The sequence below is a fragment of the Macaca thibetana genome, chromosome 10 (assembly GCF_024542745.1).
Source record: "Macaca thibetana thibetana isolate TM-01 chromosome 10, ASM2454274v1, whole genome shotgun sequence".
NCBI lineage: Eukaryota > Metazoa > Chordata > Mammalia > Primates > Cercopithecidae > Macaca > Macaca thibetana.
Window position 1 is genome coordinate 10727409 of NC_065587.1, and position 25846 is coordinate 10753254.

General features: G+C 42.5%; 1 protein-coding gene across 8 annotated transcripts in view; it reads right to left on the minus strand.

Moving 5' to 3' along the window:
- TNRC6B (trinucleotide repeat containing adaptor 6B) overlaps positions 1 to 25846 on the minus strand; it is a 284641-nt gene that overhangs the window by 183725 nt on the left and 75070 nt on the right. For 5 of the 8 annotated variants that reach the window (XM_050805814.1, XM_050805811.1, XM_050805813.1 and 2 more), the window contains exon 3: positions 17987 to 18077. The exons of the other annotated variants lie outside the window; for them this stretch is intronic. In XM_050805814.1, the coding sequence (XP_050661771.1) occupies positions 17987 to 18031 (45 nt within the window). In that variant the 5' untranslated portion in view covers positions 18032 to 18077. The remainder of the gene's footprint in view (positions 1 to 17986; positions 18078 to 25846) is intronic. 8 annotated transcript variants of the gene reach the window in all.

Consider the following 25846-nt stretch of genomic DNA (forward strand, 5'->3'; position numbering starts at 1 on the left):
TTATTTTGTGAAATGCCTAGTCTTTTGCCCATTTTTGTTGTTTGACCGTTTCTGATTTTTGGTAATTCTTTACATACTCTGGATACGAGACTTTTATTAGAAAGATGCATTGCAGGCCAGGCGCGGTGGCTCACGCCTGTAATCCCAGCACTTTGGGAGGCCGAGGCGGGAGGATCACGAGGTCAGGAGATCGAGACCATCCGGTAACACAGTGAAACCCTGTCTCTACTAAAAATACAAAAAATTAGCCAGGCGTGGTGGCAGGTACGTGTAGTCTCAGCTACTTGGAGGCTGAGGCAGGAGAATAAAGTGATCCCAGGAGGTGGAGGTTGCAGTGAGCTGAGATCGTGCCACTGTACTCCAGCCTGGGCAACAGAGCGAGACTCCGTCTCCAAAAAAAAAAAAAAAAAAAAAAAAAAAAAAGATATATTGCAAATGTTTTTTCTCAATCTATACTTTTCTATATTTTTATTTTTTTTTAGAGTCAAAGTCTTGCTGTGTCACCCAGGCCGGAGTGCAGTGGCGTGATCATAGCTCATTGCAGCCTCAACCTCTAGGGCTTAAGTGATCCTTCCACCTTAGCCTCCTAGATAGCTAGGACTACAGGAGTGCATCACCACACCCAACTAATTTTAAAACATATTTCTGTAGCCTCGGGTCTTGCCATGTTGCCCAGGCTGGTTTCAAACTCCTGGCCTCAAGTGATTCTCCCACCTTGGCCTCCCAAAATGCTGGGACTACAGACATGAGCCACTGTGCCCAGCCTTTTTCCACATTCTTAATGGTGTCAGTTGTTCAGCAGAGGTTTAAAATGTTCCTTGAAATTCAACTGAACAACGGTTCTCTTTTACAGTTAGTGCTTCTTGCATGTTACCAAGAAATGTTCATACCCTCCCCAAGGTCATGAATGCAGACATCTCTTCTGCGGCCATCCAAAGGCTTCAACGTTTTAGCTCCCCCTGTTAGCTCTGTGATCCACCTCAAATTACGTTTTGCATATAGTATGTGACATAGAGGTCATGGTTCATATATTTCCATGTGGTTATCCAATTCCTCCAGCACCTTTTCCTCAGTGAATTACATTAATCTTTTGATAATTTTTTTTAATTGTGAAGTCTTATGCTTTAGGTTCAAAAGAATCAATAATACAACTATAGGTTGGGCATACAATAATAGCAGTGTATGGACAATGTGGTTGACTTCTGAAAAAAAGAAACACTTCTTGCTTAGCTATAGAACCACAAATTTTAACTGATAACATATTTTAATATCCTTTGAAGCTTATTTTGACCATGTGATTAAATTCTAGTCAAAGAGATGTAAGCAGGATGTAAAGTGCAGCTTCCACAAAGTCTTCCTAAGAAAGTGGCAAGTTCTCTCCTTTCTGCTACATGGAACACAGTTAAGAATGGTTATTGTTATTTTTTATTTTAGCCATTCTAGTGGATGTGAAATGCTATCTCACTGTGGTTTTGATTTGCACTTTTCATGCTTTTTAAAGCAAAGATGCCTAAGCCCTACTGGGCTTAATGAAACAGAATCTCAAGAGTTAGAATCTGGTGGCTGTGCATGGTGGCTCATGCCTGTAATCCCAGTGCTGTGGGAAGCCAAGGTATGAAGATCACTTGAGGCCAGGAGTTTGAGACCAGCCTCTTTTTAGAGACCCGTCTCTAAAAAAAAAAAAAAAAAAAATTAGCTAGGCGTGGTGGCACATGCCTGTAGTACTAGCTACTCAGGAGGCTGAGGTGGGCGGATCCTTTGAACCCAGGAGTTCAAGGCTCAGTGAGCTATGATCACACCACTGCACTCAAGCCTGGGTGAGACAGTGAGGCTCCTCTGCTTCAAAAACAAAAACAAGAAAAAAGCAGTTGGGACCTGGGATCTCTATTTTCTTTACAAGCACCCCACGTGATTGCCATGCAATAGTAGGCAGACTACACCTGAACAAAGGGCAGACAGAGGAGTGAGAACCCGTGAATTTTTAACATTTTCTTTAAGAGGTAAGGCACTTACAGACTTCAGAGTCGGATTACAGCTGAGGAAGGAGGAAAGGGATTGGCTTGGGAAAGGGCTACACAGCGGCCCTCAACTATTAACTACATCTCCTTATTTTATTTCTTTAAAAAAGAGATAAATTTGATCCCAGCACTTTGGGAGGCCAAAAGGGATCACTTGAGGTCAGGAGTTTGAGACCTGCCTGGGGCAGCATGGTCTCTACTGAAAATACAAAAATTAGCTGGGCATGGTGGTGTGTACCTGTAGTCCCAGCTACTCGGAAAGCTAAGGTGGGAGCATCGCCTGAACCCGGGAGGTGGAGGCTGCAGTGAGTTGAGATCGTGCCACTGCATTCCAGCCTAGGCAACAGTGAGGCCGTCTCAAAAAAAAAAAAGAAAAAAGAACAGAATTTGAGTTCACCCATGGAAAGAAGTTAACTCCACTTTGCTCAATAAATTCATTAATTTTAAAAAAAAAAAAAAGAAGAGAGAGAAATTTGTTTTATTTATTTATTTATTTATTTTTTTTGAGACTGAGTCTGGCTCTGTCGCCCAGGCTGGAGTGCAGTGGCCAGATCTCAGCTCACTGCAAGCTCCGCCTCCCGGGTTTACGCCATTCTCCTGCCTCAGCCTCCGGAGTAGCTGGGACCACAGGCGCCCGCCACCTCGCCCGGCTAGTTTTTTGTATTTTTTAGTAGAGACGGGGTTTCACCGTGTTAGCCAGGATGGTCTCGATCTCCTGACCTTGTGATCCGCCCGTCTCAGCCTCCCAAAGTGCTGGGATTACAGGCTTGAGCCACCGTGCCCGGCTTGTTTTATTTTTTTTTTGAAGAGAGAGAAATTTGAAGCAAATATGACTAAGCAAATATGACAAAGCAAATATGTTAAATCTTGTTGATGGTTAAGTGGATGTATCTGTTATTTTATTCTCTGTACTTTGCTACAGCTTAATATTTTTTCTTCATGACAAAATCTTACCATGAAAAGGAAAACTACAAGAATAAAGAATATAAAAATATAATTATTGGCTAGGCGCAGTGGCTCATGCCATAATCCCAGCCTTTTGGGAGGCTGAGGCAGGCAGATTGCTTGAGGTCAGGAGTTTGAGAACAGCCTGGCCAACATGGTGAAACGCCATCTCTACTAAAAATACAAAAATTAGCCAGGCATGGTGGCGGACACCTGTAGTCCCAGCTTCTTGGGAGTCTGGGGCAGGAAAATTGCTTGAACCTGAGGGACAGAGGTTGCAGTGAGCAAAGACTGCATCACGACTCCAGCCTGGGCAACAGAGCAACACCCCATCTCAAAAAAATGGAATAAGATAGAAAAAAAATTACCGTCTATTCAACAACCACTCTCTCAAGTATATGAAGACTGTTCTTAATATCTTTCTTAGAAATCTGTGTAAGTGGTCAAGGACTGGTATGGTCACTTTCCAATTACCAGGGACTTGAGACTTCTATTGTTCTTCCATCTTCAATATATTTCTTCCACCTTGTGTTCTAAGATGGTTGCTCCAGCCCCAACCTTCATGTCTGTGTTCCATGTAGCAGAAAGGAGAAGACTTGCCACTTCCTTAGGAAGACTTTGTGGAAGCTGCACTTTACATCCTGCTTACATCTCTTTGACTAGAATTTAATCACATGGTCAAAATAAGCTTCAAAGGATATTAAAATATGTTCAGTTAAAATTTGTGGTTCTATAGCTAAGCAAGAAGTGTTTTTTTGTTTCAGAAGTCAATCGCATTGTCTGTACACTGCTAGTATACTGGTTTTGCCCATCCTATAGTTGTATAATTGATTCTTTTGAACTTAAAGCATAAGACTTCACAATTAGAAAAAAATTAGCAAAAGACTAATGTAATTCAGTGAGGAAAAGGTGCTGGAGGAAATGGATAACCACATGGAAATGTATGAACCATGACCTCTATGTCATATACTACATACAAAACTTAATTTGAGGCAGATCACAGACCTAACTGTGGGGGCCAAAATGTTAAAGCTTTTGGATGACAGTAACAAGTACTGGTGATGATGCGGACAAATTGGAACCTTCATGCATTTCTGGTGAGAATATAAAACGGTGTAGTCACTTGAAAAACAGTATGGCAGTTCCTCAAAAAGTTAAACCATATGACCCAGCAGTTCCACTCCTAGGTATATAACTAAGAGAAATGAAAACATATTCCACACAAAAACTTGTACACAAAAGTTCGCAGCAGCATTATAATATTCATTTCATATTATTATTAATGTTCACAGCAGTCAAAAGGTGGGAACCATCCAAATATTCATCAACTGTTGAGTATATAAACAAAATGCAGGCTGGGCATGGTGGCTCACGACTATAATCCCAGCACTTTGGGAGGCCGAGGCAGGCGGATCACCTGAGATGAGGAGTTCGAGACCAGCCTGGCCAACATGGTGAAACCCTGTCTCTACTAAAAATGCAAAAATTAGCCGGGCATGGTGGAAGGCGCCTGTAATCTCAGCTACTCAGGAGGCTGAGACAGGAGAATTGCTGGAACCCGGGAGGCAGAGGCTGCAGTGAGCCAAGATCACACCACTGCACTCCAGCCTGGGCAACAGAGCAAGACTCCATCTCCAAAAAAAAAAAAAGAAAAAGAAAAACAGAAAAAGAACATGCATACATCCATGCAATAGGGTATTATTCAGCCATTCAAAGGACTGAAGCACTGATAATGTGCGATAACATGGATAGCCTTGAAAACATGATGCTAACTGAAAGAAGTCTCACACAGAAGGAAAACATACTATATGATTCTATTTATATGAAATGTCCAGAATAGGTAATTCTATAGAGATGGAAAGATTAGTGGTTGCCTGTGGCTGGGAGGAAAGGGAATAGAGAGTGACTGCTAATGGATACAGTTTCTTTTTGGAGTAATGAAAATGTTCTTAAATTAGATGGTAGTGATGGTGGTACAACTCTGTGAATACACTAAAAACCACTGAGCTGTATACTATAAATGGGTAAGTTTTATGGGATATAAAATATACCTTAATAAAGCTGCAAAAAAAAAAAAGGAAAGAATATCCAAGCTAATTCTTTTCTTTCCTCATTTTTTTTATTTTTATTTATTTATTTTTTTTTGAGACGGAGTCTGGCTCTGTTGCCCAGGCTGGAGTACAGTGGCCGGATCTCAGCTCACTGCAAGCTCCGCCTCCCGGGTTCACGCCATTCTCCTGCCTCAGCCTCCCGCGTAGCTGGGACTACAGGCGCCCGCCACCTCGCCCGGCTAATTTTTTTTTGTATTTTTTAGTAGAGACGGGGTTTCACTGGGTTATCCAGGATGGTCTCGATCTCCTGACCTCATGATCCGCCCGTCTCGGCCTCCCAAAGTGCTGGGATTACAGGCTTGAGCCACCACGCCCGGCCTTCTTTCCTCATTTTTATTTTTACTTTTTTTTTTTTTTTTTTTTTAGCATTTTGAATTGCTATTTAGGGTTCTGTTTTGTTTTGGTACTTTGAGAAAGCGAATTCTTATCCATGCTCAGGTTGGACCCAGTCTGAAATAGTTCCTACAGTTCTATACTTGAGCCTTTTCTCATGTCCCAGGCCCCATCTATTCCTATTATGTTGAGCACTCCTAATGTGTATCTTGATGTCCTCTCCCTCTACTGAGCGCTAAAATGCCTACTAATTAGTTTTACCTGGGCTGCCTGCAGGTGCCTCAATATTTCAAAATCCACACCCAGTTAAAAATAACAATAACAGGCCAGGTGTGGTGGCTCATGCCTGTAAACCCAGCACTTTGGGAAGCTGAGGCAGGCGGATCACCTGAGGTCAAGAATTCAAGACCAGTCTGGCCAACGCAGCGAAACCCCGTCTCTACTAAAAATACAAAAATTAGCTGGGCATGGTGGTGTGTGCCTGTAATCCTGAGCCTGGGAAGCAGAGGTTGCAGTGAGCTGAGATCATGCCACTGCATTCCAGTCTGAGCAACAGAGCGAGACTCCATCTCAAAACAAAAACAAAAACATAATAACAGTAACAATAGCTACATCCAGTACCTTGCTCTATCTCCTATTTTACATGGTATCATTCAACCCTTTACAGATTTGTGCTCTAGTCCCATCCTTGCTGTATGCTTCTGCAGACCACTGTTACTGTCTGATTTCAAGCCTTCCTCAGTCTTCTTGAGGGGACTCCTAACTGGTCTCCCTGTCTCCATTTTACACCCTGTTTGTAATCATTTCTCCACACTCCTGCCAGGTCATTCTTTCTCTTTTTTTTTTTTTTTTTTTGAGATGGAGTCTAGCTTTGTTGTCCAGGCTGGAGTGCAGAGGCATGATCCTGGCTCACTGCAACCTCTGCCTCCCAGTTCAAGTGATTCTCCTGCCTCAGCCTCCCGAGTAGCTGGGATTACAGGCGCCTGTCACCATGCCCGCCTAATTTTTGTATTTTTAGTAGAGACAGGGTTTCACCATGTTGGCCACGCTGGTCTGCAACTCCTGACCTCAAGTAATCTGCCTATCTCGGCCTCCCAAAGTGCTAGGATTACAGGTGTGGGCCACAGGGCCCGGCAGGTCAGCCTTTCTAAAATATGCATCAGATCAGGTTTCTCCCCTGCTTAACATCCTTCAATAGCTCCCTATTGCCTGCAGGGATTCTGCTTCTAACCCCATCTCCAGGGTCTCACAGACATCTCAGTGCTCTAACCATCTCTTCTCCAGAGAAATGTGTGGCTCTGAATATTCACAAAGCACCCTCTCCCTTCTTAGGGATTCTTCTATACCCCGGTGACTTTTCCAGTAAGTTTATCTGACATAAGGAAACAGTTGATTACTCTGCCATATAACTTGTCCAGGATGGAATATTGAACTACTACGGCCTCTGGAGTCAGACAGACCTGGAATCCAACCCAAATGATGTTGCTTACCAGCTATGTAAACAAATGGGGAAAGCATCTGCGCTGCATGTTTGCTTTTCCAACCTGCTCTTGGAATACCAAATTCCATGACATCTTGCGATCACTTGCTAAAGCAGATTCAACCTAAGGTAGAGATATCCTAAGCTCTGGAAAGCAAAAGACTTTATTAAACTGTGTGTAAATCTTTCTTCTCTGCATCCCCTACCAAAACACAAACAAAACAAATTACCATGTTCCTAAAATACTCCTGTGTAACACTTTTCTTGACTAAATGAGCACTTACTATTAAGAACAGATCTTGTAGTTCTTTGTCAATGAAACCAGTTAAAACAGATCATTCAAATGCTACTGTGTATTTTATTGTCTAAATTATCCTATTTAACTATCTTTAATGTATTCTCTGTAGACAAAGACTACGTTTACTTGTTACCTTTGCTAATGATAAAGAACATTATTATTAATAGCTAAAATGGTAGCTTCCTGATTCAGTAAATATTTATTTGCAGTAATTAGTTGAGACACTTGGGTACTTAAACCTATAGCTATAAATTTGAAACCCTAGAGCTTACTTTCATTGTTTAATTATAACTATTTAAATATACAGGCCAGGCACGGTGGCTCAAGCCTGTAATCTCAACACTTTGGGAGGCTGAGGTGGAAGGATCTCTTGAGCCCAGGAGTTCAAGACCAGCCTAGGCAACATAGTGAGACCAAGTCTCTACAAAATAGTTAAAAAAAATTTATCTGGGTGTGGTGGCATACGCCTATGGTCCCAGCTACACGGGAGGCTGAGGCAGGAGGATCCCTTGGAGCCCAGGAGGTTCAGGCTGCAATGAGCTGTGTTCAGGCTACTATACTCCAGCCTAGGTGACAGAGCAAGACTCTGCCTCAAAAAAAAAAAAAAAATATATATATATATACACACACACACACACACGTATACACACACATATGTATACATATATATATGTATGTGTATATATACACACATACATAAGATAAATATACACAAAGATACAGAGAATATGATCACAAACACCCAACTGCTCAGCTCTATAACAAACTCTACTATTATCTGTTTTAGATTTCACTTAAAAATGAACACTTCAAGTCTAGAGCTACAGAATCACTACAGCTAGTAAGCTAACACCAACTCATTTAGAGTACTGACCTAAGTTACATTATATTTAAAGTGAGAAATGGCTACAGAGTTTAAGCATTCTAATCTATCTTTGTTAAGAACCATAAAGGAAGATTACATCAGGTCTGGAGACCATCCCAGGAATGCTAGTCCTTGCCCTTGCCTTCCAATTCATTTGTCCTTCTATGGGATCTACTTCCTCACCTTTTGCTCTTTCTCTCTTAACTCCTGAGAACTCACGACCCAGTGGAAATCAGTCCACAGGCTGAAGTAGGCCTATTAAATCCTCTTTTCTTTTAGATAATCTGAGTGTAGAGATACAGATATTCTAGTCTACCCTCTACATCAACACCAGTTATCCTCACACAGCAAATCACAAAGTAAAATGTACATCTCATTTCCCTGCTTTAAAAATCTGCTGCTTCGGTTGGCTGCAGTGGCTCACACCTGTAATCTCAGCACTTTGGGAGACTGAGAGGCAGGAGGATCACTTGAGTCAGAAGTTTGAGACCAGCCTGGTCAACACAGTGAGACCCAGTCTCCACAAAAAAGGTAAGAAAAATTAGCCAGGCTTGGTGGCACACCTGCAGTCTCAGCTATTCTGGAGGCTGAGGTGGGAGGATCACTTGAGCCCGTTAAGTTCAAGGTTTCAGTAAGCCATGATCACACCACTGCTCTCCAGCTTGGGCAACAGAGCAAGAACATGTTTCTATTAAACAAACAAACAAAAAAATCTGCTACTTCAAGGTGTCAGTAAGGTTGCTAACATAAAATTGTTTAATCTGTTGTCTATTCTTGAAACTCTTCAGCCTAGATAATCTGGGCTCTACCATGCCCTCCGCTTCCCTGGCACCCAACACTCTAGTCGCTGTGTGGTGGATTAAAGATGACCTCATATTTAAGGCCAGTCTTCCCACTGAAAGGTGGGATCTGTTTCTCCCCTCCTTGAGTCTGGGACGGTCCTGTGACTTGCTTTAATTCAACAGACTGGGGAAGACGCAAAGCTGGGTGACTTCTAAGGCTGGGCTTAAAGGTATCTGCAGCTCCTGCATGGTCGGAATGCTCCCTCCTGAATCACTGCCAACTGCTGTGAGAAACCCAAGGCGTGCAGAGGTCAAATGGAGGAGAACCTTGGGTCAACAGCCTCAAGGTGGTCTCCTAGCTAACAGCCAACACCAACTGCCAGCCATGTCAGTGGGCCCTTTCAGACATTTTTGGCTAACTGGGCCTCCAGATGACTGTAACTCTAGCCAATACCACTTTGGAAGAGAAGAACTGCCTATGAGCCCAGGAAAACACAGAATTATGACAAATGAAAGGTTGTCTTGGCGATGGAGTTTTAAAAATATATGAAAACTTTATTTTTTAGAAGAGGTTTAGATTTACAGAAAAATTATGAAGATAGTCCATTTATCTGAACCCAGTTTCTGCTGTTAGTAACACATTTCCTTAGTATATTTGTCACAATTCAAGAACCAATATTGATACATTATTATTTATTAAACTGTAAGTTCTGGAATACATGTGCAGAACGTGCAGGTCTGTTACATAGGTACACATGTGCCATGGTGGTTTGCTGCACCCATCAACCCGTCACCTACATTAGGTATTTCTCCTAATGCTATCCCTCCCGCAGCCCCCCACCCGATACATTAACTAAAGTCCATGCTTTATTAAGTTTGCTTAGTTTTTACCTAATGTTCCAGGATCCCATCCAGAATACCACATTACATTGTTATCGTGTCTCCTTAGCTGTCTCTTGGCTGTGACAGTTCCTCAGATTTTTCTCAGTTTTCCTTGAGTTTTCAGGAGTGCTGATCAGGTATTCTGCAGAACACCCCTCTAGTGGAATTTGTCTGATGTTTTTCTCATGATTAGACTGGGATAATGGATTTTAGGGAAGAAACTAGAAATTGAAGTGCCATTTCCTCACGTCGTACCAAGGGTACAAACTATAAAAAGGACTTATCACTGTTGATGTTGACCTTGATCGCCTGGCTTTAGGGTTCTCCACTGTGTGAATCTGCACTTAAGGAGTGGAAAGTTATGCTCCACATCCTGGAGGATAGAGTATTTACTAACTTTTTGGAATTATTCCACTCAGGAGGTTGTAATGGTGGTTTGAAACCACTAAGTTTTGATGTGATGTAATAGACACCAAGATATCTGAAACACACTCAAATTTTTCACCATCTCCCATCACACATTACTTTATTATTATTATTATTATTTTTTTGAGACTGAGTTTCGCTCTTGTTGTCCAGGCTGGAGTGCAATGGCACGGTCTCGGCTCACCACAGCTCTTTCCTCCCGGGTTCAAGCGATTCTCCTGCCTCAGCCTCCCGAGAAGCTGGGATTATAGGTGCACACCACCACGCCTGGGTAACTTTTTTGTATTTTCAGTAGAAATGGGGTTTCTCCATGTCGGTCAGGCTGGTCTCGAACTCCCAACCTCAGGTGATCCGCAAAGTGCTGGGATTACAGGTGTGAGCCACCGTGCCCAGCACATTACCCCTTATATGCTATACACAGTTCCTCTGCATATAATAGCCTTCTCCCCGTCACCCATCCAACAACAAACCAATAAAAACCATGAAACCCTTCTTTCTACAATGCCCAGTTCAAGTGTTCCCTCTCCATTGTGGAGCTTCATGCCAGACAGAGTTCATTGCTTTGACCTAGGCACATATTTAATATCAGTGTCATAGCCTGTATGGTATGGTTACCTCCCTCAACCAGATTAAAAGTGCCCGAAATGCAGAGACCATATCTTACATAAATAACTTTGCATGCCTGTACCTACGACATCAGCAACTAGTAGGTGCCCAATAAATGTTTGTTGAATTAAATAAACTGAATGACTATAAAAGTATATCACTTTTGATAATATCTCAATAAAAAGAAGAAAAGATGATACAAATAAACAGCTTAGTTCCAGCATGTGTCAGTAAAGCCACAAAAGAGCTGAAATCTCCCAGTAATGCACAGTTCCACTATGTGATAGTGAAACCAGGCACTAACAAAAGTGAGCATTACATTTAACCAGTCAAACCCACATATGACAGATAAAATCGTATCTGTTTTCAGATCAGTGTGATAATATAAGCACATAAATGCCAAATAAAATAGGTCACATGAGTTTCTCTCTATGGGAATCAGGCCAATGAAGTACATACATATCCATGCCTCCAGATTTCCTATGTCATCAAAGACTTTTTACATAATATAATTTTTTTTTTTTTTTTTTTTTTTTTTTTTTGAGATGGAGTCTCACTCTGTCGCCCAGGTTGGAGTGCAGGGGCATGATCTCGGCTCACTGCAACCTCTGCCTCCCAGGTTCAAGCGATTCTCCTGCCTCTCGAGTAGCTGGGACTACAGGCGCACGTCACCATGCCTAGCTAATTATTGTATTGTATCATATTGTATTGTATTGATTGTATTGTATTGTATTGTATTGTATTGCATTGCATTATACTGTATTGTATTGTATTTATTGAGATGGAGTTTCACACTGTCACCGAGGCTGGAGTGCAGTGGTGTGATCCTGGCTCACTGCAACCTCTGCCTCCTGGGTTCAAGTGATTCTCTTGCCTCAGCCTCCCGAGTAGCTGGGATTACAGGTGCAGCTGGGATTACAGGTGCACGCTAACCTGCCCAGCTAATTTTTGTATTTTTAGTAGAGATGGGGTTTTGCTATGTTGGCCAGGCTAGTCTCAAACTCCTGACCTCAAGCCATCTGCCTGCCTCAGCCTCCCAAACTGCTGGGATTACAGGCGTGAGCCACCGTGCCCAGCCACAGAACATAATTTTCATATTTAACCTCTAAAAATGTGGAACAATAAGACAGTTCCATGGGTAACTCTGTTAATTTGATTCAATTTTATCTCTCACATACACAGCAGAAAAATTAAATAAGCCCTGAGTGGTCCTTGGGAAAAATGTAAGAAATAGTCACTGTTCCTCCAAAGGATACGTTCAGGGGCGTCTAAAGTTTTACATTAACAATAACTCTGTCAACTTGTCTTCCTTCAGCATTTACAATAGAAGCTTTCACAACAACAGCAGAACTCTCTTTGAGAAATTCGTTAGGTCATACAAAACTGCAATCTGGTGACCATTCAGGGAAAAAAGCTCATTCCAAACTGATGTGAAATTTAACATTCTTTCTTCCTGCCTCCACTTTAAATGGTTAGAGCTCCAAGAATTAAAAGAATAAATAATAGTTTAAGGAGTCAATTCTGTGTGTCAGCACCCAGCACAGTTCCTGGCACACAGTAGGTGCTCAATAAATATTTGCTGAATTAATCAGGAGAGAGGAGGGGAGGAAAGAAGGCAAAAATAAGGAAAAATAGGACGCTTGTGCATAATTCAGGAATCATCTATAATCTGTTTACAGCAGTCTTTTAGAAACCATCACCTGCTTTATATGTTTCTGGCAGAGAAAAAAAAAAATCTCCCTAAACTCAAGAGGTCAAAGTCTACATTTCCCAACTCCTGAAGAATATAGAATCCTAATCCAACTCTGAACTTCAGTAAACATCTCTCTCCAAGAAAATGTTAAGGAAAATGCTGCACGGTTTCAGAGAACATCTCTTCAAGAGGAAGAGCAAAATTCACTTCCTCCAATAAGACTTCTATACCAACCCTGCCCATCCGTAAGGGCTCCCGATTTATACTTGCACAACCTACCTGGATATTTTGTAAACCATATTGACCCTTTATTCATTTGTTAACTATTCTTAGCATCTTCTCTACAGCTGCAATTCCAAGCCTTTCCCCTTAACAGGAAATCGAAACTTGTCATTTCAAGTCTTCGACTGTGTACTCTACACTCTCCCAACTACAATGACTTCTCTTTCAAAGGCAATACAAAGAAAAGCTGAATTTACTTTCTTTCTCTCCTTCTCCAAAACTCCCTCCACCACTAAACAAGAGTCAGAAGAGCAGGATTTGGGCCTGAGCTCAGGCATTACTGCAGTACGAGGCCCGTTAAGCCTGGAAATGGGAGAAACCTTTTTCTAACTGCACTCTTGCCTTCCTCCACTCATTTCTTCCCTTTTTCCTCAAACATGCATAGGCCTTTTCCATTTAAAAAAAAATCTTTCACTTGAACTTAATCCTCCTCCTCATTGTTCTCTCTTCCATTTATTTCCAAATGTCCTAAAATTAGGTGGTGGACTATAGTCATAACGCATTTTTAAAAATCATTTAATTTCTCTTTAACCCATAAAATTTGGTTTCTGCACCTCCTACTCTAATTAAATGGCACCCCTGAACATCAGTAAGTTCTTTTTAGAAGCTATCATAGAAAATCTAGGCCAGGCGCGATGGCTCAAGCCTGTAATCCCAGCACTTTGGGAGGCCGAGACGGGCGGATCACGAGGTCAGGAGATTGAGACCATCCTGGCTAACACGGTGAAACCCCGTCTCTACTAAAAAATACAAAAAAAAAAAAAAAAAAAAAAAAAAAAAAACCTAGCCGGGCGTGGTGGCGGGCGCCTGTAGTCCCAGCTACTCGGGAGGCTGAGGCAGGAGAATGGCGTAAACCCGGGAGGCGGAGCTTGCAGTGAGCTGAGATCGCGCCACTGTACTTCAGCCTGGGCGACAGAGTGAGACTCCGTCTCAAAAAAAAAAGAAAATTTAAAACATGTACAAAGTAAATACAAATAAACCCCTATGTACCCATCACAACACTTCAATAGTTGCCAACATTCTGCCATTCCTGCTTCATCTATACTTCCATGTATTCTCCACTCCATTTGATTATGTCAGTTTCACCACACACAATGTACCTACACTGTAACTACTTTTTTTTTTTTTGAGATGGAGTCTCGCTCTGTCGCCCAGGCTGGAGTGTGCAGTGGCGGGATCTCAGCTCACTGCAAGCTCCGCCTCCCAGGTTCACGCCATTCTCCTGCCTCAGCCTCCCGAGTAGATGGGACTACAGGCGCCCACCACCTCACCTGGCTAGTTTTTTTGTATTTTTTAGTAGAGACGGGGTTTCACCGTGTTAGCCAGGATGGTCTTGATCTCCTGACCTCGTGATCCACCCGTCTCGGCCTCCCAAAGTGCTAGGATTACAGGCTTGAGCCACCGCGCCCGGCCACTATTTTTATTGTAATTATAAACCGTTGCACCCCTATCAGACACAGAACATCACCATCTCCCCAGAAAGTTTTCTCATATCCTTTCTCTTTAATTAGTTCTTAAACAAATCCAGGTGTCTTTTCTCACTTGTCAACCTCCTCGATTCTTGGCAGCATCTGAAGTTACTGAGGGAACCTTTTTCTTGAAATTCCCCTTTCTATGATGCAAAAGGATCCCAATCCATCCTCGAGTCACATCAGTGTTGGCGCCAAAACACACCTCAAGTCTGTCTTTCCTCCACTTCCGGTAACACCCATGAATGCAGCCCTACCCGAACGGCTGCACGTGCCTTCTCACCAGGTTCCCTGCTTCCACTCTTACCTCTTTCCAATCCACTCTCCAGACAACAGCAAGAGCCATCTCTTAAAATGCAAATCCTACCACATCACATCACTCCTCGAGTGAACAGCCTTCAATGGCTGCCCTATGCATAGAGAATAGGTCCACGTTGCCCTGTGGCCTCTGAGGCCTTGCAAGGTCTCTGCCTCTCTCTCTAACCTCCCGTCACACTTGGCCCACAGGTTTCTGAGAGCTCTTGGAAGAGGCCAAGGGCTTTTGCAGCTGTTTCCTGTGTCTAGAACACTGTTCCTCCAGCCCTCCAGACAGCTGGCTCCCTTGCCCATTAGCTTCAGCTGAAATGTCCCCTTCTCAGAGAGATCTTCCTTGACTAGCTACGCTCTTCCTCCCAGCTGCCCTGCATGACATGGCTTTCTTTTATTTTCTTCATAGCACTTGCCATCATCTATAATTATTATCTTTATTTATATTTATCCATGTCTCCCACTAAGATGAAACCACCTTGAGAGTAGGAACCATGTCTTTTTGGTTCACTGTTGTACCCCATGATAACACATGCTTAAGAATTATTTATTGAAGTCCAGGCGCAGTGGCTTACACCTATAATTCCAGCACTTTGGGAGGCTGAGGCAGGAGAATCAGTTGAGCCCAGAAGTTTGAGACCAGCCTGGGCAACACAGCAAGACTCTGTCTCTACCAAAAAAAAAAAAAAAAAAAAAAAAGAGCCAGGTGTGATGGCACACACCTGTGGTTCCAGCTACTTGGGAGGCTGAGGTGGGAAAATTGCTTGAGGCTGGGTGGTTGAGGCTGCAGTGAGCCGTGAGCTGTGATCATACCACCACATTCCAGACTTGGTGACAGAGCAAGATCCGGTCTCAAAAAAAAATTTTGAACAAAAAGAAATTCAGCTGAAAATCACTTTTTGGTAAAAAATTCTCTACTTTTCCTCAAAACCTGCTACCTTTCCTAATGGCCTTCTGTTAACAGACATCCACAAACTACATAACCACAGCAAAATGATAAATTCCAGCCATACATTAAATCATTCCAAACATAAGATTTTATTGACTGATTGATTGATTTACACCCTCGGTGGGGGAGAGTGGACTGACGCCTGCGAGATGAAATCAGCGTCCAAATATAAGATTTTAAACAAAAGCAACATCGGGGGAAAAACATAAGAACCTGAGTTAAACTAAGGCTGATGAAGTTGAAGTTATAATCTAATTTATAACAGAAGCATCCACTTAGGGCACATATAAAAAGAATGTTCTCTTATTCTTGAGTCTAATTCATTCTGAACTGATAAACTATTCAGTAATTGAAAAATCAAGAAAACTAGTCATTTATTTTTCCAAAAAGAAGTTGAAAACTGAGCTTATGGCACAGTAATATATTCTATACTGGTCTAATTACATATTCACCAAGCAATCTCCCAATTATACCTTATCTTTCCAGGGAGAAAATGTACTAGCCAGAAATCCAATCTTCCTTTTTTTTTTGAGATAGGGTCTTGCTTTGCTGCCCAGGCTGGAGTACAGTGGCATAATCACAGCTCACTGCAGCCTCCACATCCCTGGGTACAAATAATCCTCCCACCTCAACCTCCTGAGTAGCTGGGACTGCAGGCTTGCACCACCATGCCCAGCTACTTTTTGTTTTTGGAGACAGGATTTCATCATGTTGCCTAGGCTGGTCTCGAACACTTGAGCTCAAGCGATCCACTCGCCTCGGACTCCCAAAGTGCTGGGATTGCAGGCATGAGCCAGCGCGCAGAGCCCCAGTCTTCCTTAACATTACATTTCACTATAAATTAGTAAATTAGGATCTTGGGGATGCATATGTACCTCAGACATTCTGGGGTGTGGGTATCTTGGGTGTCCTGGGTATGTGTGCCTCTGTGTGTGTGTGTGTGTGTGTGTGTGTGAGGGAGATTCCTAGAGCATGTGTGTACCTCACAGGCTCTGACTCACCCTACACGAGATTCAGGGTCTAGATGAGTCTGATGAAAGTCTATAAATTTGTGCTTTGGCTACAGAAAGAAAGAAATCTGGTGAGATGGGAAAGGAAAACCAAGAGGACGGGATGACATCTGTCCCTCCACCCAAGCTGTGGACTAGATCACAGCCCCGTAGAGGGGACATCCAGAAAGAAACTGAAAGAGTTGTTTTCAGAGCTCCCAGGAAGAGCTACAGACAATTCTGAATGGACAAAGAGGGAAGTAAAAGTAATACTAAGGGTCTCATGTAACCATGTTAAGCAGCAGCCAAGGAAAATCAGCACATGGAGCCAGATAGAGACAAAAATATAGATAAATATTTATATACAGGATTTATATAGAGAGTCATATATATTTATTTTTATTTATTATATATATTTACATATAAGATTTGATGATAACATTTCTTAGGCTTTAGATTGAAAAAACAAAGCAAACAAATTACCATTTAAAAATGTATAATACGCAGCCATAAAAAAAGAATGAAATCATCCAGGCAGGGTGGCTCATGCCTGTAATCCCAGTACTTTGGGAGACCTAGGCGGGTGGATTGCTTGAGCTCAGGAGTGTGAGACCAGCCTGGGCAACAAAGTGAGACCCTGTCTCTACAAAAAATACAAAAATTAGCCAGGTTTGGTGGTAGGCACCTGTAGTCCCAGCTATTCAGGAGGTTGAGGTGGGAGAGTGGTTTCAGCCTGGGAGGCAGAGGCTGCAATGAGTCAAGATCGTGTGACTGCACTCCAGCCTGGGCAATAGAGCCAGGCCCAGTCTATTAAAAAAAAAAAAAAAAAAAAAAAGAATTAAATCATGTCCTTTGCAGCAACATGGATACAGCTGAAGGCCATTATCCTAAATGAATTAACAAAGAAACAGAAAACCAAATGCTGCATGTTCTCACTTATAAGTGGGAGCTAAACACTGGGTACATGTGGACATAAAGATGGAAACGGTGAACACTGGGGACTCCAAAAGGGAGAGGGAAGGAAGGGAACAAGGGTTTGAAGACAAGCTCTTGGGTACTATGCTCACTACCTGAGTGATGGAATCATTTGTACCCCAAGCCTCAGCATCACAAAACATACCCACGCAACAAACTGCATATGTACCTCTGAATCCAAAATAAAACAAAATAAAATTTATAATAGAAAAACACCTAAAAATTATCAGAGACTGCCTCTGTGCAGCAGGAACAGGGGACCAGCTTTGACTCTTGACTTTATATATATACTTCTGATTTTTTATAAACCTAGAGTAACTTTCATAACAAACTTAAAAAGACAGTATTAGTGTTCTAAAAATATAAAGTTCTCTGTAGTTCAGTAAAATTGTTTTAAATGAGCATATAGCATTAAAAAGTACACTGAAAAGAAAAAATATTTCTCAATCTTAGGTTAGGTTCTAATTTAAATCAATCGAATTCTTACAGTCATGTAAAATGAAATTCCCATTCTGCTCATCCACAGCCTCTATTGTTCAATTTCTACTCAAACTGTACCTTTCAGTAATTTACTGACCTTGGAACTGCTTTCTTCCGATACTTCTCCCTCATTGGTTTGCATGGGAACAGATTTTGTGCAAAACTCTGCAGAAACACAAAAATACTGCCTAAAAGAAGAGAGAAGAGAAAAAGTATGTAAGGAATTCAGGGCAAAATTTTGTTTTTTCAAAGGTTTCGACTGAAATTCTCTCAATTAAGGCCACAGACACTGTGAAGTAACTTTGAGTAACTTTGTGTGTGTGTGTGTGTCTACGCACATTCATCTTAAAGGTAAGAAAGAGGGAGGGAGAGAAGCAGGGAGGGAATTTTTCCCACCTTGGGGGAGAAGGGTAAGTAGGACAGGTTTCCAGCATTGGGATATTAATAGCTCTAGATTTCTTTCCCTATTTTATTTGGCTTTTGGCAGAGATGGTGGCGAAATTCTCACAGCAGACACTGACCTGCAAGAAAGTATGGCAGTGAGCAAAGCGGCACACCTGTTGTTCCGCCCCTGCAGGTCACAGTGCTTGGGTATTAGGCTAAGGCTATTGGAATTGGCAGGGTTTCCTGGGCTTATAATTTATGAATAACATTCCTGCTTTCTTTGTAACTGAAATTAAAGTACACTAATGGCTGGCCCCACTTTTCATTTTTAGGAAATGTGCTTAATAAACTAAATGTCAGTTAATTTATTTTTATATGAGACTATTTATAGGGCAAGACAGTAAAAAGTAATTAATTTTTCCCCAAAGAATGAGTCAAGAAAAAGTTTGTTCAAATTTTACGAATTAAAATGTGCCAAACGGAAACTACTAAAAATTTACACAACATTTTCATGAATTCATTACATATGTAATTATTGAGGAATAATTTTTTTTCTTTTTCTTTGAGACAGAGTCTTGCTGTGTCACCCACACTGGAGTGCAGTGGTGTGAGTTTGGCTCACTGCAATCTCCACCTCCTGGATTCAAGCGATTCTCCTGCCTCAGTCTCCCAAGTAGCTGGGACTACAGGCGCCACCACCACCCCCCGCCAATTTTTGTATTTTTAGTAGAGATGGGGTTTCACTACGTTGGCTAGACTGGTCTTGAACTCCTGACTTCGTGATCCGCCCGTCTCAGACTCCCAAAGTGCTGGGATTACAGGCATGAGCCACCACTCCTGGCCCTATTGAGGAATCATTATTCAAATGACACAAATCTCCATTATAATACAGGTACGAATATTTACAAACCTATCAGCTACTTTAAAGCTCATAGCTACAAAACATAAAAACTAAAAAAGGCCGGGTGCAGTGGCTCATGCCTGTAATCCCAGTAATTTGGGAGGCCGAGGCAGGTGGATCGCTTGAGCTAAGGGCTTCGAGACCAGCTTGGGCAACATGGCGAAACCCCACTTCTACCCAAAACACGAAAATTAGCCAGGCGGGGTGACACATGTATGTGGGCCCAGTTACTCAAGAGGCTGAGGTGGGAGGACTAGTTGGGTCCAGGAGGTCAAGGCTGCAGTGAGCCGTGATCACACCACTGCACTCCAGCCTGGGTAACAGAGTGAGATGCTGTCTCAAAAAAAAAAAAAAAAAAAAAAAAAAAAAAAAGGGTAAAAAGATGCTGGTAGTGTGTTTTGCAAGAAAAATCTATTAATGCACAATGCCTGATGATCTGTTTTGGTGCAGACTTCTCTATAACCAGCCAAGACTCATGGCTAAGAAGGTGCTTCCAGGAAGCTGTTTCCTCATCTACTGGGTGGGAAGGGGTTACCAAAATATCAAAATATCTACTTTGCTCACCTACCTAGCAAGGTCTTTTTGGGATCGAATGCATATTTATGTGATGTGAAGTGTAAAATCAGTACAGTAGAAGCTCTCAATTGATATTCATTCACTCACTCCCAACGTAATCAACATTGCCCATCCCCTCTGTCAAACACATGACCGATGCTCACAGCAAGTCAAAACAGGCTTTCTCTAGTCGACTTTGTCCCTCACCTACTTATCACAGTTGCGCAAAAAAAAAAAAAAAAAAAAAAAAAAAGTTCTCTTTTCATGAAAATTAGGTTGATAACACCGGAAAAACTCGGTAACATCTCCAGAAAGATTTTATGTGTAATTTGCTTCACAGATGTCTTTAAGTTCTCCTACTTCACTGAAACAGAGACTGCATTTCATAGATGATGCATCATAGGCATAGCTGAACCAGAAAAACTCCTTGGAACTCCATTCATGCTTGCAGGCCTGTGCTCAGCACACTCCTTGGTCTGGGGCTGTACTGTCTGCTCCCTCCAGAGCCCCACTCCATTCTCTGCCTGACGGTGTGCCTCAGGGGACACCATCATTGGGCTCCTTATCTTCTGGCTGCTGGCTGGGCTAAGCCAGTGGGAGGCACTGACTGGAGACAGGAGGTCGGCAGAGGAAGAAGGGATGGCAGTGGTTGTTTCTTCTATGAAAGGGCACTGCTCTCATCTTGCTGGCTTCTCCTTCAGCTATAATCTTTTTACTTTCATCCTTTCTGGATTCTCCTATTTGGATGTTCTATTTTTCTTAAGTTTCTTTCTAGCTTGACTCGCCTGGCCATGTTAGTTCTCTCCTTCTCTGACAATCACTGCTATTTCCCCTCACCGACTCCTCCTCCCTACCCCCCAACACTGAACACTGTCATCTCTCCTCCCCTATGCTATCACCTTCTACCCAAGGCTTTAACCAAGACTTCTGCCCCTATACTCACTTCTTAAAATCCATTGTCTCCTAATAAGATCCCACCAAGGCCCAAGTCTTACCTTCTCTACTACTCCAGCCCTCAATTTTCCAACACGTTAGAATGGAAATAGGGAAACCAACAAAGGCTAGTGAACCACCCAGTGGCTGACAACAGTGGGGAACCTTACTATTGCTAGGCCTGAAGGGGAAGGGGCAGTGACTGGAACCTGGAGGGGGAGCTGTGGCCGTCACCGAAGAGTCCAACAGACCTGAATGTGTACGGATGTGTGACCTTGAGGTAATCACTCAATTCGTCTCAGTCTCAGCTTCCCTATCAAAACTTGGGAATAATAGTTATTCTGAGGATTCACTGATAATGTATTTGCACTTGATACATAATAGATACTTCATAAGTACATGGAGATGACCAACTCACAAGGCATTCTCTACTCCGAGCTCTTATTCTTTCAGGGTCCGATCCCCAGTGATCTCCATTTCCCTTTGGACACGCTGTGAAAAGGGAATGCTTCTTCCTGGCTCCTGAGTTTCCACCCTTGGGTCCTCTCCACCTGCACACAATCCACTCCAGAGAAGGTAACAGGATCTTACTTTAATGGTGAGTTTGGAAGGAGAAACAAAGTGTGTGGAGCTCAGCCCTTTCTTTTCCTTCCTTTTGGAAGCCAGCTGCCCCGGGGAGCAGGCACTCTCCTCTCCTCCTCCACCCACAGACACAGGACCCTCACAACTACCCATGAGTAGGTCAGTCTGTGTGATTATGAAGTTCAGTGTTAAGCTCACCGGCCTGCAGATGTGCCACATTCTCCAATACAGCTGTTTTTTTTTTTTTAAGCCCGGCCCCTCTGCCCAGCGGCACACACGATAGCAGTGGCAACAGGAACAGGTGGTCCAATACAGCTTTATTAGTCAGAGAAACAGTATTTTGGTCTCCCAAATGCCCTCCTTTTAAAAAGGAGGGAAAAATGGAAAGTGTAACAATTTTTTGCTGCATGTAAGTTTTTAAAAAGGAGGACATTTGGGAGACCAAAATATAGAGCCCAGTCAAGGGAAGGAGAGTGCTATTTATTGGGTCTCAAAGACCGTAACCTCGGGTGCAGGGCACTCAAATTTTGATAAATAGACACGAACTAAAATTCAAGGGAGTAAAACACATGTGGCATTTTTGAGGCTTCTGTTAAGGCCAGGACTTTGGGCCTTGGACTTTAATGAGGGGGCACAGTATTTTCTTGTAGAAGCTTATATTAGGCTTTTTACTGTTGTTTTTATAGTTACACAGTAGCTTTTAACTATTGAGGCTGAATTCGAGGTTTATAAACCATAGGCACACAGTATTTTGACCTTAGCAGTGACTGTAGTTATGGCAACTTTGTCTTCACGTAAGTGGCTGTTTCTATAGAGACAAGACTGCGTACACTAGGCACATAAGCCTTTGCAAAGGGTTGGGGGCTTTGCAGGCCTCATCAAGAAACAAGCCACAGACGGTTGTGGTGGTGGTGGTGATGCTGGTACTGAAAGCTCATTTACATATCAGCTGTGCAGGCAGTCTCAGCATACACCAGCCGCTCTGGCCTAGCAAGCAAATGCCAGCCGTGCTGGCCTCAGCAAAGGGAATAGGGCATTAGCGGGCTTGGGTGGCTTCAGTGTACAGAAGGCTGCTGCTTGACCTTGAATTATGCCGGCGCAGCTTTTCCTAAGCAGGCATGGCTGAGGAAAGATTAGACTTCAGAGAAAACAGACTTTCTTCCTACAGGCCTTTTAGACGTCAGAAAGTGGAACAATTACTCGCTGCATATAAGCTGCAAAGCAGCTGAATTTCAAATAGCACACATGCATTACAAAACCAGTGAAGTTCCACATTTAAATTGCTTGTGCTAGGCCTATATAGGTGATTCAAAAGGAAAATGAAAATTAAGAGGTTTCTGGTGAAGGAAGGAAGGAAGGAAGGAAGGAGGGAGGGAGGGAGGGAGGGAGGGAAGGAGGGAAGGAAGGAAAGGAAGGAAAGGAAGGAAGGAAAGCTAGGGGAGGAAAACTTTTTTCCCTGTTCCTGATGCTTCCTTCCACATGGGACAATATCCAACTTTTCATATTCCTGGCCTTATATCCCTGACTCAGGCTGTCAGGGGTGAAGTCACTTCTCTGATGAGTGTGTCTGGAAGAAGGAACCAGGCTTGCATAGTCCAGCCCTTTTCTCTCCCTTTTCCCTTGGGGGCACCTGTTCTGCTCTGTTCCTTTCGTTGACTAGGAGGCAGGTCTATCCCAGACTAGTGTTGCTGGGTGAATAAACCTGTTAAGTCCTTCAGTCTAGTCTTAAAAAGTCTGCTTGCCCTTACATTTAAGGCAGTTCTCCAATGGCAACTTTATGAATGATAAACGTGAAATTTTGATCTCCAGCTATCTGCCCTACTCCTTTGTCCTAAGTCTCTGTTGGTTCAGAACTTGAGCAGGGAAGAGAATACTACTTATTGGATACCCTTTGATCTCAACTTATATCTAAAACGTATCCTCCTCAGAATTAAGTTCAGTTTTCCATATCAGCCTTGTCTTCCAAATTATTCCATTACCACAGCATTAATCACACACTTTTACTTCCAAAGCTTTCCACTAACCTCATTTCTAGTTACTCTCAAAGCACACTATATTCTGCATTCACGCAGGCAAATCTTTCCATTCTCAGCACACAACAGGCTAATCTCTATCTATATATATCCTAGCCCATACCCCACTGGAAACCCCTTCCCCTCATCACCAATCCACATCTCTACCCTTCTAATCTATTCAGTATTTTTTTTTTTTTTTTTTGAGACAGGGTCTCACTCAGTCACCCAGGCTGAAGTGCGGTGGCATGATCACGGTTCACTGCAGCCTCAGCCTTGCTGGGCTTCCCAAGTAGCTGGGACTACAGGTGCACATCACCACGCCTGGCTAATTTTTGTATTTATGGTAGAGTTGGGATTTCACTATGTTGCCCAGGCTGGTCTTGAACTTGTGAGTTCAAGCAATCCACCTGCCTAGGCCTCCCAAAATGCTGGGATTATAGGCGTGAGCCATAGTGCCTGGCCTCCAGTCAGTTTTTATTTCTAAAAATCTTTCCTGATTAAAACCATGTAATGTGCCCACTTACTAAATGTCATATTGATACCTATTTTTATCTTTGTCCTTTATTTTATTTGCTCTCATTTTTTTGTTGTTTTGGAGCTGTCCTTAGTTTTCCATGTGTTTCTTGAACAAACCTTGATAACATTCTTGTTTGAAGGCATGGCTTATGGTTGTGTCTAAGGCAACTTTCCTTTTGACAAAATAGAAGGTAAGTAAGATAGGCAATGCAAAAGTATATGGTTAACTAAGGGTTCCATGTAAGAAGTGACAAAGGGTCTAATGTATCAGTGCTAACAGAGTCACAAAAAAGTCAGGGGAAAGCCCACTTACATGAAAACTAGAGGGGTGAACAAGTCGTGCCAAAGTGACAAGTCATGTCCCATCATGAGATGAGACAACACAAGTGTTTATTTTATGTATGTATGTATGTATGTATGTATGTATGTATGTATGTATTTAGAGACAGAGTCTCGCTCTGTTGACCAGGCTGGAGTGCAGTGGCGCAATCTTGGCTCACCACAACCTCTGCCTCCCGTGTTCAAGTGATTCTCCTGCCTCAGCCTCCCAAGTAGTTGGGACTACAGGCACGTGCCACCACGCCAGCTAATTTTTGTATTTTTAGTACAGATAGGGTTTCACCATGTTGGCTAGGCTGGTCTGGAACTCCTGACCTCAAGTGATCCGCCTGCCTCGGCCTCCCAAAGTGCTGGGACTATAGGCGTGAGCCACCGTGTCTGGCCAACACAAGTGTTAAATTTCTGTTTTTGCACCTCACTTAAACTTGGAGCAGTCACCGGTTTGTGACCTGTGGTTGGTGGTGGATAGTCCTGACCGGGCACAGTGCTTGCCACACACATGACAGGACTCGGCAAATGTTAAGAACTAAATACAAGTAATGTTCTGCAGTACCTGTGCAAGTTCTTCCATGAAAACTGCCAAATATGTTAATATTTTCAAAAGCCCTCCAGGATCCAGCCCTCACCTGTCTCTCCAGCCTCATCTGCCTGGTCTTCATTCCTTTTGTTCCAGCCGTAATGAACATCTTACGGCTTTGCCAATATGGCAGACTGTTCGAGGTTTCCATGTTTTTGTTGTTATCACTCCCTCTGCCTTTCCCTCCTCTGGTGCCACAAGGGGAGACCCGACTTTCCAGTCAAGGCTTAGCTTTTATGAACCACTTCCTGATCCATCTCTAGGCAGAAATGATGATTCCTTCCTCAGTGCCCCCAGTGGATCTTGTTTGAATTCTATTATGGGATCTGTAATACTTTATTAGATTTATTTACTCACACAGATGTCTCTATATGATAAGGATTAGACTGTCAACCCCTTAATACCAGACACTATATCTTGTTAATCTCTGTATTCAGTCTACCTAAAACTGTATACCTGGCATTTAATAGGTATTCAATAAATTTCTATGTTAAGAATGACTGAATTAATCAACTACAGTGCTTTTTCTTTAAGATGCAATAGATATCAATTCAATAAACATTTACTGTGCCTCTGCCACATGTCAGATGGTGCTGGGATAGTGTGTTATGCTGGAATGAGCTATGCCTTTGAAAATGTAGAATTGTACTTCTTTGTCAGTTATTAGCTGTACGATCTTGGGCAAGTTATTTAACTTTATAATCCTGAGTATTTTCATCCGTAAAGCTGTGCAGGAAGAGGTGTTATAAAGATTAAATTAAACAATGTGTGTAGAACTCTTAGTAAGGTGTCTAAGAGCATTTTATCTTATTGCTCTATACTACTGAGGCTGAATTGGGAGGTTCAAAAACCGTAGGTCACACAGTATTTTGACCTTAGCAGTGGCTATAGTTACAGCTACTGTCTTCAGGTAGGTGGCTGTCTCTACAAGAGACAAGGTGCATACACTAGGCACATAAGCCTAGCAAAGGGTTGGGGAGAAATTCATCATGAATTTCTCATCCTACCCTGGACCCCTCATATTAGCTCACCAGCAAGTCCTATCATTTTTGCTTTCAAAATTTGTTTCTCGGATCCACCCACAATTCTTCATTTTCACTGCTGTCATCCTTTCTTGCTTGTGGGGGCCTCTTTTAGGCATTAAAAATAGGTTAG